The 16,142-nt window shown below is 42.4% G+C and overlaps 1 protein-coding gene across 8 annotated transcripts in view; it reads right to left on the bottom strand.

Annotated features, from left to right (window-relative positions):
- LOC122564560 (cadherin-6-like) overlaps positions 1-16,142 on the bottom strand; it is a 225,666-nt gene that overhangs the window by 26,101 nt on the left and 183,423 nt on the right. For all 8 annotated transcript variants that reach the window (XM_043719632.2, XM_087978477.1, XM_043719629.2 and 5 more), the window contains exon 11: positions 10,599-10,850. In XM_043719632.2, coding sequence (XP_043575567.2) covers positions 10,599-10,850 — 252 coding nt within the window. The remainder of the gene's footprint in view (positions 1-10,598; positions 10,851-16,142) is intronic.

The raw sequence follows: 16,142 nt of genomic DNA, 5'->3' as shown, positions 1-16,142 counted from the left end.
AGGGGCATTTTTTTCACGCAGAGTATGGTGCATGTATGGAATGAGCTGCTATAGGAAGTGGTGAAGGCTGGTACAATTACAACATTTAAAAGACATCTGGATGGGTATATGAATAGGAAGGGTTTAGAGGGATATGGGTCAAATGCTTACAAATGGGTCTCAATTTATATAGGATATCTGTTCGGCATGGACAGGTTGGACTGACGGGTCTCTTTCTGTGCTGTATATCTCTATGACTCTATGACTGTAAATGCAATGGGAGATTGTGCACAGGATCTAATTTCTCAGTATGTGTGAGGTTAGGTGTTATTCAGCAGTGTATTTAACCCCAATGCTGGTACCCATGATACTTACTCTGGCTACAACACTATGCATCATTTCAGATCAGAAATCCTATCTTTTCATTTCAATTTATATTCATCATCCAAATAGAGAGGTTTTATTTTAGCTCGTTCACGTCATGAAATTATTGCACCTCACCTTGGGGAACAGAATCCAAATGTAATTATCTCTGGATTTGCATATCAACAACTTCAATGAGTCTGCACCATGTACAACTCAGTTTGAAGTGCCCCATTTCACCTGCTTTAATTATGTTTTGTTTTTAACAGCTGGAATTTTAAACCCTCAGATATCTATAATCTCATCTGGCAGCTTCTGTCTTTGCCGAAGACCTTTGAAAAAGTGCCTCCAATTTTGCGAGCGATCATGCCGATAACAAGCAACGGCTGTGATCAGTCCCATTGTGAAACACCGGACAGATGTTGAACAAAGACTAATTCCGGATAAAAGAGTCCGGAGGTGTCACAGGGAATGTATCCAGTGGCCCTGTGAGCCTGATGGTGAGTGAACCATTCATTACACAGGCAAACTGAAAGCACTGAGCTGTAATTGGCTGTGTCAATTCTCACCAGTTTTGTGGAGGGTTTCATTCTTTGATTTGATTTGATTTGATTTGATTTATTATTGTCACATGTGCCTAGGTACATTGAAAAGTCTTGTTTTGCGTGCAGTACATGCAGATCATACAATACAAAGTGCATTGGGTAATAGGAGGGAGGAAGTAGCAGATGCGGCGGAGACGAAGGAATTGGGAATATGGGATGGCGTTTTTACAGGTGGCAGGGTGGGAGGAGGTGTAGTCTAGGTAGCTGTGGGAGTCGGTCGGTTTATAACAAATGTCCGTGTTGATTCGGTCGCCCGAGATAGAAATGGAAAGGTCTAGGAAGGGGAGGGAGGAGTCTGAGACGGTCCAGGTGAATTTGAGGTCAGGGTGGAAGGTGTTGGTATGCGGCGGAGACGAAGGAATTGGGAATATGGGATGGCAACACATTAGCATTGGGTAATAGAACAGAGTGAGGAATACAACGTTACGGCCCCTAGTGAGCTTCTTCAGATATTATCTAAGTAACCAGTTCAGCGACGTGGGTGGGACTAAAACCTTGGCCTCTTGGGTCAGAAGTAGGGACATTACCACTGAACCAAAAAAGCCGTCTTGTGAGTTTTCTCACATTACGTTCCCAAGCATGCCTCATTATCTATGCACCATGCTGCAAGGGTTATCTGCTCATCCTGTTCTCCTACTTGCCTTTGGTGAACAGACTGGCCACTTCTGGGACATCCCAGAATTCCTAGCACTGGTGCCATCTTTAAAGGTCAGACGATCACCCGTTCAGGTGCTGACCCTGCACGACTCCTGTCAATCACCCCAGACATGGTCAGACAGAATGATTTAGCACCAGCATGGCAGAGAGACACCGGGGGGTCATGGTGGATGGGAGAGAGGAATTTGTGCATTTGTAGTTCAGGGAGCTTGTCCTGAGATGTTGGCATCTGTTGACCAAGATAGAGGTCTGGAGGAGCAACTGGTGAGTTCGAGATCACCTTCGCTTTCATGTCAGGAATTGTCACCATCTAGTTTCTGTCTGCCGAGTGGGAGAATGGGAAATGCATATTCAAGAGATGCGATAACATCACAATGAGGACATTAATGCATACTAATACATGCATCATCAGTGCATCTTTGATAAGGTGTTGGTGCTCTGTCCCATCTGGTATTTACGTCTCTGTTTGTTGGTACTTCCAGTTCTGTATCTGAGTGGATTGTTTACGGGGTCCAGTTCAGAAATCTTTATTCATGAACTCAACCAGATTCCTCCAACCCCTCAGGAGAGCAGGCTTTGGACCAGTGAGGATGTAGGCCATCCCTTGTTGAGTGTGAATCAGTCAGAGAGTCATACAGCACAGAAACAGACTCTTTGATCCAACCAGTCCATGCTGAATATAATCCCAAACCACACTAGTCCCACCTGCCTGCTCCTGGCCCCTATCCCTCCAAATCTTTCCTATTCATGAATCCATCCAAATGTCTTTTAAACATTGTAACAGGACCCACATCCACCACTTCCTCAGGAAGTTCATTCCACACGCAAACAATCCTCTGTGGAAAAGATATATCCCTCAAGTTGTTTTTAAATCTTACCGTAAAAATGTACCCCCAGTCTTGAAACTCCCCATCTTAGCGAAAAGACAACTACCATCAATTCCAACTATATCTCTTAATATTTTATAAACTTCTATTAGGTCACTTCTCAAACTCCGATGCTCCAGTGACATAAGTCCCAGCCAATCCAGCCTTTCCTTATAACCTTCCATACCAAGCAACAACCTGGTCAATCTCTTCTGAACCCTCTCCTGCTCGATAACATCCTTCCTATAACTGGGAGACCAGAACTGGACACAGTATTCCAGAGGAGGCCTCACCAATGTCCTGTACAACCTCAACATGACATCCCAACTCCTATACTCAAAGGACTGAGCAATGAAGGCAAGCGTGCCAAATGCCTTTTTAACCACCCTATCTACCTGTAACACATTTTAAAGAATTGTGTATCTCTCGCTGTTCTACAACACTACACAAGGCCCTACCATTAATTGAATAAGCCCTACCCTTATTTGTTATACCAGAATGCAAAACCTTGTATTTATCCAGGTTGACCTCCATCTACTATTTTTCAGGCCACTGTCAATACGGCGAATTTTGGAATTTCTTGCGTTCACTGATCCACGATGCAGTCAGGTTGAGTAGCTAGATCTGGGTTTGGAAACTGGTTTATTAGGAGTATAAGAGGGTGGTAGTGATGAGAATATAACAGCTTGACAAGAAAACACATCACGTTGGGCTGGTGGCTGCGGCAGGCAGGAACAAAAGGTGAAAAGTGAAATCCTGAAAGAGGCTGTTATCAACGGGAGGAATTTGGAGCAGGCGGTGAAGAGAAAAGTCTAATTGAATATAAACTGAAATGAGAGGGGCTGATTAGTTCAGTATGGTTCAAAATAAGACCAACAGCATAGTTCAAGTTCTGTTTGAGCTGAATTGTCCCTACAACAATCAGGGATAGGTTCACAATTAGCATTACCGAGATTATTCAATTCAAGCTCCACCAGCTGCCCATGTGGGATTTGAACTTCTATCCCTCCAGGGAGTAACCTGGGTCTCCACATTACTAGGTACTGCCTCAGCTTAATCATAAGGATTGACAGGTTAAAGCAGGAGTGTACTGAGCCAATCAGCCTCACAAGTTTGGGGCATCATCGTCTTCATAGAATCATCACAGATTCCCTACAGTGTGGAAACAGGTCCTTCAGCCCAACAAGACCACACCGAATCTCCAAAGAGTATCCCATCCAGACCCATTTCCCTATTACTCTACAAATGAAGAGGGTGGTACATGTATGGAATGAGTTGCCTGGGGAAGTGTTGGAGGCTGGTACAATTGCAACATTTAAAAGGCATCTGGATGGGTATATGAATAGGAAGGGTTTGGAGGGATATGGGCCGGGTGCTGGCAGGTGGGACTAGATTGGGTTGGGATATCTGGTCGGCATGGACGGGTCGGACCGAAGGGTCTGGTTCCGTGCTGTACCTCTCTATGACTCTATTTTCCCCAGTCTAAATGCATCTAAACTATACTTCCCTGAACACTATGGGTAATTTAATATGGCCAATTCACCTAACTTGCACATCTTTGGACTGTGGGAGGAAACTGGAGCACCCGGAGGAAACCCACGCAAACACGGGGAGAATATGCAAACTTCACACAGACAGTCACCCAAGGCTGGAATCAAACCTGGGTCCCTGGCACTGTGAGGCAGCAGTGCTAACCAATGAGCCACCGTGCCACCCGTCTTGTGGGAAGGATGAGGACCGTGGGCAGGAGCGTCTGTTGAATGGCTATGGCACTTCAACAGAGGTGAGTGGACGAAAGACGGGAAGGCAAGGATAAGAAATTCTTAGTAATGCAGGAGTTGGAATAGTGAGAAGGAAGACATGGAATAAAGTTTGGAAAAGTCCAAGGAAGAGGAGAGACAGCCATCAATCATTGTGGTCCACATGAGAATCACCAGTAAAGGAACGAGCAGGTACGGATGATGTCAGAGAGGGTGTTTTTGACAACTACAAGGCAAGATTGGAAGCAGGTTTATGAGGGTGGTAAGGAGAGGATTACTACCTGGCTGGAAATCTGGTACAGACAAATCGCTGTCTAATATAGAGGTAGCCTGATTTTCACTCCCTTTGTTTTGAACAGTATAATAAACATTGTGGGTTTCTAAACATGCAGTGTAGGTGCAATCTGCTCCCTCTACCTTGTGATCTCTTGAAGATGACTCTAACCAAAAGAAAAGAAGAATTTGAATGTTTGGGGGTATTTAATTAAAACGTAATCAAAAAAGTGACACATATCACATGCAACTTTAGTAGTAACTCTGCCCTACTTTCACCTTAACACCTCCTGCCCTACTTTCACCTTAACACCTCCTGCCCCATCCCCCTCAAACACCTCCTGCCCTACCCTCACCTCAAACACCTCCCGCCCTACCCTCACCTCAAACACCTCCGGCTTCATTCACCCTCAGACAACTCCTGCCCTGGTCTCATCCTGAAACAGACGTAAAGAAAGAGAAAGGCAGTAGGAATACACCCCAAGGTGATGGCTTCCAAATGAATTAGGGTCATAACATTTTTTAGTGAATCATGTAAATAAAGCCTTTGCAATAAGAATTTATAAACAGGGAGTGGGTTTCTGAGGAACTGTCATGAATGGAGATCATTTACTGATCTTCACCTTCCAAGGCAGTCTCTGGGGATCAAGAATGACCTCCTTCACCTCTGGAGTTGTAGGTCCTCAGGTGACTGTCCCATCCCCCCTTAAACACCACCTGCCCTACCCTCATCTCAAACACCTCCTGCCCCACCTTCACCTCAAACACGTCCTGCTCCACCCTCACCTCAAACACCTCCTGCTTCATTCCCCCTCAAACACCTCCTGCCCCATCCCCCCCAAACATCTCCTGCCTTACCCTTATCTCAAACACCTCCTGTCCCACCCTCACCTCAAACATCTCCTGTCCCACCCTCACCTCAAACATCTCCTGCCCCACATTCGGCAGGGTGTGTGGTTCCGGCATGGCTCTGTTTAGTCACCTGATTCATCTGTTTCAGGATGAGACCCACCAGATCACCTGCCAGGTATATCACACCACATTATCCCATAATCCGGCCCCAAGCACAAGCACCTGACACAACCTGTTTTGGGAAATGAAGCATGGGAAGGGGAATAAATGAAGTGGAGGACAACGGAATAGGAAGGACATATCTCGATGCAAGTCTACGTTTCATTGCCTGCCACATAGACGGGGTTTATTATGCTACAGGCCACTCTTCAAGTAAACTTTGATGTGAGGGCAAAGGCTTTTGCAACTCCCTATGAGCTCACATTGTAGCTGCTGTAAACTATGTATAAATGGCAATATGCACTTCTATAGTGCCTTTAAAATAATAGCAAGCTCCCAGGTGCTTGACAGCAAGTCAAGCAAAATTATTATCACTTATTATCAAAATTATTATAAATCTGACTCCAGGTCACATGTGGAGTTATTAGGTCAGTGTCCAAATGTGTGGTTAAAGAGAAAGGTCTTAGGGCACTACCTTAAGAATGACAGGGAGGTAGAGACAGAGAGGTTAAGGTGAGGCTTCCAGACTTAGAAGCACCTCGGAGGCAGGACCACTAATGGTGGAGCAAATAAAATGGGAAAGAGGATCCCAAAGATTCTGGATGGCTGCAGGCGGCTGCTCAAACGGGCAGGGATAAGGCCACAAAAGGATTTATAAACAAAGATCAGAATTTTTACATCGGGGTCTTGCTGGATCAGGTGTTGGTATAGAGTCATAGAGTCATAGTGATGTACAGCATGGAAATAGACCCTTCAGTCCAACCTGTCCATGCTGACCAGATATCCCAATCCAATCTAGCCCCACCTACCAGCACCCGGCCCATACCCCTCCAAATCCTTCCTATTCATATACACATCCAAATGCCCCTTAAATGTTGCAATTGTTCCAGCCTCCACCACATCCTCTGGCAGCTCATTCCGTACACGTACCACCTTCTGCGTGAAAACGTTGCCCCTTAGGTCTCTTTTATACCTTTCCCCTCTCACCCTAAACCTATGCCCTCTAGTTCTGGATTCCCCCACCCCAGGGAAAATACTTTGCCTATTTATCCTATCCATGCCCCTCATGATTTTGTAAACCTCTATAAGGTCACCCCTCAGCCTCCGATGCTCCAGGGAAAACAGCCCCAGCCTCAACTTCTCCCTGTAGCTCAAATCCTCCAACCCTGGCAACATCCTTGTAAATCTTTTCTGAACCCTTTCAAGTTTCACAACATCTTTCCGATAGGAAGGAGACCAGAACTGCACGTAATATTCCAACAGTGGCCTAACCAATGTCCTGCACAGCCGCAACATGACCTCCCAACTCCTGTACTCAATACTCTGACCAATAAGGGAAAGCATACCAAACGCCTTCTTCACTATCCTATCTACCTGTGACTCCACTTTCAAGGAGCTATGAACCTGCACTAGGTCAGCAAACAGGCTGATGTGTGAATGGGATTGTACACCAGTGTAGCCCCAACATTACTCTGGTCGTGATCAATGTCAAAACACTACCGAGTGAGTGTGACCTTCACAACTGTCGGCAGAAAGCAGAGAGGAAACAATTTCAGAACAGCAGGAATAATATTTGCTGGTGACTGCCATCTTTGGGACCTTGACAGTGACAGCAGTCTGTTCCAGCTAATTGTGACAAAACTGGAAGGTCATTTGGAACAAGCAGCAATGGGAGCACACTCTCTCTCTCACACAATGGAACACACTCTCACCATGGGAACACACTTTCTCTCTCACAATAAACACACTCTCTCACACAATGGCAACACACTCTCACAATGGAACACACTCTCTCTCTCACAATTGAACACACTCTCACCATGGGAACACACTTTCTCTCTCACAATGGAACACACTCTCACCATGGGAACACACCCTCTCACAATGGGAACAAACTTTCATGCTCAAAGCAGGTGCATCCAAGTACAAAGCTGCTGCAAATCAGGCCAGCACTGACAGCTAAGACATTGTTTCACATCATGTTTACTGTGGAGTCACAGAATCCTTCATCTAGAGATTTAAGGCTCTGATCACTCCAACAAGGTTTCACCATCTCCCACCTCAATGTCCTCCCACACAGAGAGCACATTGACACATGATGAGCATCAAATTAAAACAAAGGCAATGGGCTTAGATCATGTAAGAGATCTAGGAATCAAAAAAAGACTATTGATCCTTTTTAAGATGAGGTGTGAGGGCGAGTGGTGTTGTTAGAAATGGGGCAAAGTGTTGTTTTTGCAGATATAGAAAAAGCATACAGAAAAGGGGTACAGCAAGAGAACTATTAACCCTGCAGGTATTTAGGGACTTATCAGTGTATAATTATGGTTAATTAAACACAAACTTTGGTGGTAATTACTATAACAAAAAGTTCTTTTTGTAAAATTATGCTTTCAGCAAAAAGCTGAGATAACCGAAATGCTTGTGCTATACAAAATGATACAATCTAATGTAATGTCTGAGGATGGAATGTACCAGCAGAATTGATACAAAACGTTAAACCAGATCTAGATGTACTGTCGACAAAATAAATGTATGTGTCAGCACTTACAGAAAGGAAGGTGGCCAACCTGGGGAAGGGGGAAGTAGTAAGGGTGGAGCGCAGCTGGGCAGTGGTCTGGCACAGTAAGAGAGATTGGGTAATTAGGAGTCTGGAGAGATGACCTCACTCAGCTCAAAGGGTATAACTGTACACTAACCTAAGTTCTAATTTGCTCATTTGCTTATGCAATTGAAGCCCTTACTTGCAAGTTCGTAATAAATTGTCTTGTTTCCAGATTTGTTGGTCTCGTCTAAAATTTTATTGATTTTGTTTCTAACGGTGTCAATCTGTGAAGGAAATTATAGACTGGGCAAGGGTTAACATATTGGCAGCTGAGTTTGAGTTGGAGAAATATCTTAGAATGTACAGGATATGTTTGAAATATAGTAAATAGGAACAGGAGTAGGCCATTTGAGCCTGCTCCACCATTCTCTCTGAGCACTGTTGAACATCCAGCTCAGTCTCCTGTTCCTTCCCCTCCATACCCTGTGATCCCTTTAGCCTGATTCCTTCTTGAAAACATTCAATATTTTGGCAGAGAATTCCATTAGGCTCACCACTCTGTGGGTGAAGAAAAGTTTCCTCATCTCAATCCGAAACGGCCTATGTTGCGTTTTATACTATGAACTCTGGACTCCTCAGCCATCAAGAACATCTTTCCTGTGTTTATCCTGACTAGTCCAGATTGAATTTTATAGATTTCTATGAGATCCTTGCTCTTCCAAACTCCAGTGAGTATTATCTTAACTGATCCAATCTCTGTTCACATGTCAGTTCTACGATCCCAGGAATTAATCTTTGCTGCACTCCCTCCATAACTAGATCATCCTTCTTCAGATTGGGAGATCAAAATTACACACAATACTCCGCATGTTTCCCACCAATGCTGTGTACAATTGCTCCTGTACTCTAATCCTCTCACTCTGAAGACCATTCTCTTAAAGTTAAAGCACAGCTAAGAAAATTTGAAAGAGTTTTAGGCCACTGGGCCCCTTGTACTTGCTCCACTATTCACTAACAATACAGCTGATCTGATCTGTGGGACCAACTCCGCATTACTGCTTTTACCTCTGAGTGTTGATAGTCAAGAGGTTATCCTTCAGCTTTAAAAATATTCAATGATCCACTGATCACTGCTCCAAAGACTTAAATCCCTCTGGTACAAAGTAATTCCTCCTTATCTCCATCTCAAAGGAAGAGCCTTTAATTTTAAAATGTGTCCATTGTTGTACTCTCTCCCACAAGGGGATATACCTTCAATCTGTCCTCATCACTCAAGTTCCTCATTGCTGGAGCAAACAAAATCAAAAAGTGCTGGAGAAGCTCAGCAAGTCTGGCAGCGCCTGTGGAGAGAGAAACTGAGTTAGCACTTTGCGTTAGTAATACTTTGTCAGCCTGCTTTTTCTTGGTTTTCTCTCCACAAATGCTGCCTGACGTACTGAGCTTCTCCGGCACTTTGTTTCTTTCTTTTGTGTCAGTTCTACATTTTATTCCTGAAGCTATTCTTTAAAATAATTGCATTTGTTTGAAATGAAATGCAATAACAAGAGAGATATTAAACTTTTACAAAAAGCACACTTAAAATGTCTCCCACAAGGGGATATATCTTTCAGTATCGACCCTGTCATTCAGTGTTTCTGCCAAAAATCACAGAATCGTTGCAGTATTGTGGTAGGAGGCCCTTCAGCCCATTGTACCTGCACTGGTTCTATCCCTTGTACTAATCTGCTGTTTTTTTCCCATATCCATGCTCACCATTTTTACCCAAATAACCACCCTCTCGAATACCTCAAATGAACCTGCCTCTGCCACATTTCCAGGCAGTACATTCCAGACCCTAACTACTGCCTGCTTGATAATTTTTTTATCTTCCATCATTCTTGCTTCATTTGCACAATCACTTTAAAATTATGGCCCTCTCATTCTTTTCTTCTTTTAGGAGGGGGAACAGTTTCTGCCCATCTACTCAGTCCAGCTCTCTCATGATTTTGAAAACCTCAGTAAAATTTTCTCTCAACCTTCATCTCTCCAGGGACATGATAGTCAAGAGTTTATCCTTCAGCCTTAAAAATATTTAATGATGCACTGCTCACTGCTCCAAAGACTCAAATCCCTCTGATACAAAGAAATTCCTCATCTCCATCTCAAAGGAAGAGCCTTTATTTTTAAAATGTGTCCATTGTTCTACTCTCTCCCACAAAGGGATATACCTTCAATCAGTCCTCATCACTCAAGTTCCTCATTGCTGGAGCAAACAAAATCAAAAAGTGCTGGAGAAGCTCAGCAAGTCTGGCAGCGCCTGTAGAGAGAGAAACTGAGTTAGCACTTTGCGTTAGTAATACTTTGTCAGCCTGCTTTTTCTTGGTTTTCTCTCCACAAATGCTGCCTGACGTACTGAGCTTCTCCGGCACTTTGTTTCTTTCTTTTGTGCCAGTTCTTCATTTTATTCCTGAAGCTATTCTTTAAAATAATTGCATTTGTTTGAAATGAAATGCAATAACAAGAGAGATATTAATTAAACTTTTACAAAAAGCACACTTACCGAGCAGAATAATGATACAGAGCAGAATGGCTATGAGAGCCCCAGTGCTGAGACCAGGAGGGAGGATTATTGCTTCTGTATTACAGGATTGCATAGTCCCGTCACTGTCACAGGCACACACTCTAATCAGTAAGGTATTCGTGCTGCTTTGTATGGGATACTCCTTGTCAGCAATCAAGACAGGCAAAAGGTAGGTACTTGTGTCTTGACGACGAAATCCACCTCTCCTGGTTAGAATTCCTGCTGTGTTATCTGAAAGGAACATTCCACATGAAAGAGTTAAAGCATTCACTTTGTACAGGTCCCCTTCACTCCTTTCACAAGTGGAAATTTCACATGTCTTGTTTGATTGATACATTTGGATCATGCCTTAAAAATCTGTCATCTTCCTATCTGCTGTGCTTCATGCATTCATTTTATATGGTAACTTTATCATTTTAACCTACTTTTCTACTTCTGTGCAAATTGCATTTTATGTGACTAATAAAGATTACTAATCATTGTTGCATTAGTTTGCAGTCAGTCATGTTATTTAGATTGGAAACATTGTGCATTATTAAAGAATATTGACAAAGTTCAAATCTAAAAACAAATCGAATATTGTTGCTTTACAATGTACACAGCCAAATACCTTTTAGTATTCTTTGTTTCAATAGATTGGGCTCCTGTTTAAATGAATAGAATTGATCATTATATGACCATCATACATTGTAACTTTAGTTACATGTGATGACTTTCCTTTCCAAAAAAACTGGAAAGGCTCAGTTATCCAAGGTTGAAGATTCAAGGATATGCAATCGGGGAAATGGTCACACTCTCTCAGATCATAGTGGTCCTACATCCTGGGAAAGGAGCATTGGTCCCATGACTGCATGTTCCTATAGAATGAGATGTTTGTGCTGGCGGCATTTCTCAAAGATCAAATGACTTGGATTTTCCCATAAGTGAGATGGTCAGTTATTCCTTTAGATGAGATGGTCCTATTGGCGAGGTGGTCAGGTTTTCCACAGATAAGATAGTAGGGTGTTCCTGTAGGTTCGCAGGTTGGGTGTCTTTATAGGTGAGATTTTTCGTAAAATGGTCAGGGTGTTTATATATGTGAAGTGGTTGGGTGCATCTATAGGTGAGACGGTCAAGCTTTCCTGTAGGGAGATAGTGAGGTGTTCCTGTAGGTAAGATTCCAAGGTGATTCTATAGATATGATGTTTAGGTATTCCTATTGATGAGATGTTCAGGCATTCCTATGAGTGAGATGGTCGGGTTTTGTATGGGTGAGATGGTCAGGTATTCCTGTCGATGAGATGGCTAGGTAGTCCTACAAGTGAGATACTGATATATTCCTGAAGGTGAGATGATTGGATGTTTTTGTTCAGTGAGATGGTATGTTTCTGTGGAGAGAAATGGTGTGGTGTATAAAGTGGGATGGCGTGGATGGTAAATTTTCAAAGAAAGTGAGATGGCCTTAGTGGGTCTGCTGGAGAATGGAATCTCTATAGTCTGGACTTAGGAGGATCAGCCACAGAAATTTTATGTATCCTCTGTCAAAAATAAGAGTGATTAGTGGGACTAAGTGAAAAAAATGGAACGAGGAGTATTACTGTCTTGGCATTGCAGTGCTGTGAGAACAGGAAAACTTATTGTGAGACTCACTGCTTTGGCAGGTTTGTGTAATTCAGAAGGCTTAAGTTTAAAATTGTACTGTAGATAAACTTTATACTAGAAAGTCTTAATGTATTTTTATTAGGATGCTATTTAAGACAGTGCAAAGGTTGGTAGCGCTTTAACCATATGGCTAATGGGGAAGAAACTTATGAAGTTCTAAGTGGGAAATTTTCATATTTGTGTTCCATTGCTATCTAGGGATAGCAGTAAAAAGAAACTGAGACTACAAGACTGTTTGAAATTCCTTGAAGTTACCCAAGGCCTCTTGTCAAAATTGTAAAAGGGACAATTAGATAGTTGTGGGGAAGCCATGAGCATGCTTCCCATTGGCTAAGACTTGCTAATACTTGTTAGAAATTGTTAGATTGTGTTGATGCAGACGTGTGTATCTGGATAAAATGTTGCAGAGGCTACCTGTAAAAAGGATATAAAAATAGAGACACATCACTGAGCACTTAGCATCTGTCATAGGAATCATGCTGAGGATCATTTATTCAGACAGACAGAGAGAGCAAGAGTGTTGCTGGGTAGTAAGGATTTGTGTAGCACATTGTCAGTCAATGGGTATTTGAGTGGTGTCTTAAGAACGCAATGATGACCAATGTATGTGTCACAGGTTGAAGACTGACATAGGAATCCAGTACAGGAGCGTGGACTAAAATCCAATGGTAAGGCTAAAGTAACTGTCTTAAATGGGATGATTAGTCTTTGTCAGAAAATAGTCTGCATCTGAGAGAGAGAGAGAGAGGACAAAACATTTATCAGCAGGTAGCTGTGTATTGTGCACCTTGGAAAGTTGTTGGTTGAAAAATAGAATCGACCAGAGTTGAAGGCTTAAAGCTGCAAAGGAATTTGTGTGTCATGTTGACTTAGCTAAAATCTCAAAAAGGTATATTGTGAGGGAAGAGATTGAATTTAAGGAACTAAGAGGAAGATCACAGAAGTCCAGGGATCTACATAAAACGATAGTTCGACCAACATGGGTTAGAGTTGTGTCTCCTGCTGTTCACCACCTAGCATCGGGCTTCATTAACCAACTCAACCTTGTTAGTTTGCATCCTAAATTAGTGATTGCACTTTTTGCCAATATTACTTGTCAAGAATTTTTACCAAGAATGATGTTCACTTTTGATGACTAATATAGAGTCCAATTTCCTGCATAATGTTGACTTGCTAGGTCCTAATGTCTTCGTAGAATTGTTTCACTCTTAATGGCATAATCTGGGTGAGAAATTTCTCCAAGGTCGCTCTGAAAATAAGGTGATACAGCCTCCTAAACTGACTAACGAGTGTATTTGTGTGAGGAAACTGCAAGTTGTCAATACAACAGATCAGAACCCTAAAGTACCTGTGGATATGTTTATTCCTATTGAAATTTTTAAATTCACTGATGGGATGTGGGCATTGCTGACTGGCCCAGTATTAATTGATCATCCCTAGTTGCCCTTTAAGAAGGTGAACTGTACAGTCTATGTGCTGTAGATAGACCCACAAAGCAGTAAATGAGGGAGTTCCAGGATTTTGACCCAGTGATACTGAAGGAACAATGATATATTTCCAAGTCAGGATGGTGAGGGGCTTGGAGGGGAACTTGCACATGATGGTGTTTCTGTGTAATCTCAGTGGAATGTTACGTTCCACCATGAGTTTTTCTTTTAAAAGAGGGCTGTACAGGTAAAAGGTGCTGTGGATGTAAATTTAGTGACTGAGTGGAAGAGATAGCAGGAGGCTGACTACACATCCATTTCTCAGCAGGAAGCCATCTTCTGCAAATATGTATGTGCTTTTCCCTTCTGGTGACACACAAAAAAGGTTTAAAATTATCTACAACCCCTAGATTGTGTGTATTATTGGCCTGAATTATTAGGGTGTGGATTAGTGCACTGTGACAGTCACAGTTTGAAAGGAGATATTAAACATCTCTGCACTTCAAGTGAAAGAGAAAAGGAGTTCCTCACCCTGAGTTCTGTCAGACAGCCACAGATAAAAAATCCAACTGCTCACCTACCAGCAACGACATAACGAGTCCACAATGTGACAATCACAATATTCTAATCTACTCTTCAAGAACTGCTCAGAGGCTGATCTTTTTTTTAACTTCTATCAATTTTTTGGATTCACTCTTTGTTCTCAATGTGTGTTTATACGCTGCGTTATTATTTTTTCTTTCATTTGGTAACTAATAAACTTTTGTTAACTCAAGAAGGCTGAGTAAACGGACTCCTTTTAAAATATGAATTCAATCGGTCTAGGAGAAAGACATCGCAAAGTGAAGGGATGATTGCTTAAATTAACCTTCGTGCACCCAATTGAGAGGAGTGGGGGAGGGGGTGGTTGGTGGGATGGAGGGAGAATAAAGAAGAGGCATCAGTTCATTCCTCCCACCCAGGAGCTGAATGACCGGGGGGTAGCCTGACTATAGCTGTTGGTGCACTGAGGAATCTTGCCTGGGGATTATCCATAATAAAGCACCAAATAAGACATGATGTGTTATACCCCAAGATTGTGTAATTGTTGCAATCTTGGGTTAAGTGTCACATTTATAATGGATGCTCCTCGTGAAATTCTGGAAGCTGGGTGGGTGGTTAATGTGAGAAACCTTCAAAAGGTAGTTGGATAAGCACTTGATGTGTCATAACATGCAAGGTAATGGGCCTAATGCAATGTAATGGGACTAAGTAAGCATATATTCTTTGGCAGGATAGACTGGATGGGTGAAGGGCCTATTTTGTACTGTATCATTCTACGATTCTAGCAGGCAGGATGGATCCAGGCCATTTCATTCTGCTGTCAAACATTGCTGAAACACGCTTGGATGTTGCCAGTTTATTTCCCGAAGTCCCTCTTTCTGGCACACCACTTGCAGCTTGCCGTTTGAATCTGCCATCTGAGTCAAATTGATATTTTCAAAAGGCTGGACTGGGAGGTGCTGTGGTGAAAGTTCACACTGGGCCAGATGTTCCTTTTTATGCAAAAGCTGACATTAGACTGGTCGAGGGAATTAATGAAAGGCACAATTGGAAGATTCTTAAATGGCTAAAATTAATTATGCCAAGGCTAAGAATAAACTGCTTCATTTCCACATGTATCATGTTTCATGTAATACATATTCAAGATAATAAAAAGTGTAATATTTCACTCTGAGGTATAAACATATCTTCTTCTGAGCCACATGATCAATTGACTTACTGTCTTTATGACACAATGTTCTAAATTAAGCTCCCTGACATTATCTATAGCAGAAAAAAAAGGATCTTTTATGTACAAGTCGCTAGTAAACTGAGTAAAAACAAAATGTATATTCCTGTGTTTTGTAACTGTAATGCTGTTCCTAGATTAAAATGGAGGTAACAGTAGTTCCAGAATTTATTGGATTTAAAGTTTTAATGCCATAATTAATGACACCAGTTGGAATCCCTACAATCACATTTCTGAGTTGTAACACATGAGCTTACAATGGATAAAGAGCAGGAGTGGACCGTTCAGCCCCTCAAGCATTCTCTACTACTTAGTCATATCGTGGCTGAGCTGATTGCTTCATATTTCTGCCTACCCTGATCACCTTTCACAGTGTTGCTTATCAAAAGTCTGAAAAATATTGATGGTAGCCACGTTGCGGAACTGCTGGTGTTGGAACTGGGTTGGACAAGGTACAAAACCACACAGCAGCAGGTGAAAGTCCAACAGGTTTATTTAAAAGCTTTCAGAGTGCTGCTCCTCATGAAGGGGCAGCGCTCTGAAATCTAGTGATTTCAAATAGACCTGTTGGACTATAACCTGGTGTTGTGTGATTTTTGATCTTAAAAATATTCAAATACTCTGCTGCCATTGATGTTCTGAGGAAGGATCGCTGGACTTGAAACACAGATGCTGCCAGACCCT

This window comes from Chiloscyllium plagiosum, unplaced genomic scaffold (genome assembly GCF_037043375.1).
Source record: "Chiloscyllium plagiosum isolate Xiang-an unplaced genomic scaffold, Cpla_swu_hap1 HiC_scaffold_34, whole genome shotgun sequence".
Classification (NCBI taxonomy): Eukaryota; Metazoa; Chordata; class Chondrichthyes; order Orectolobiformes; family Hemiscylliidae; genus Chiloscyllium; species Chiloscyllium plagiosum.
Note: the sequence above shows the minus strand (reverse complement) of the source record. Positions and strands in the feature narration are given on the sequence as shown.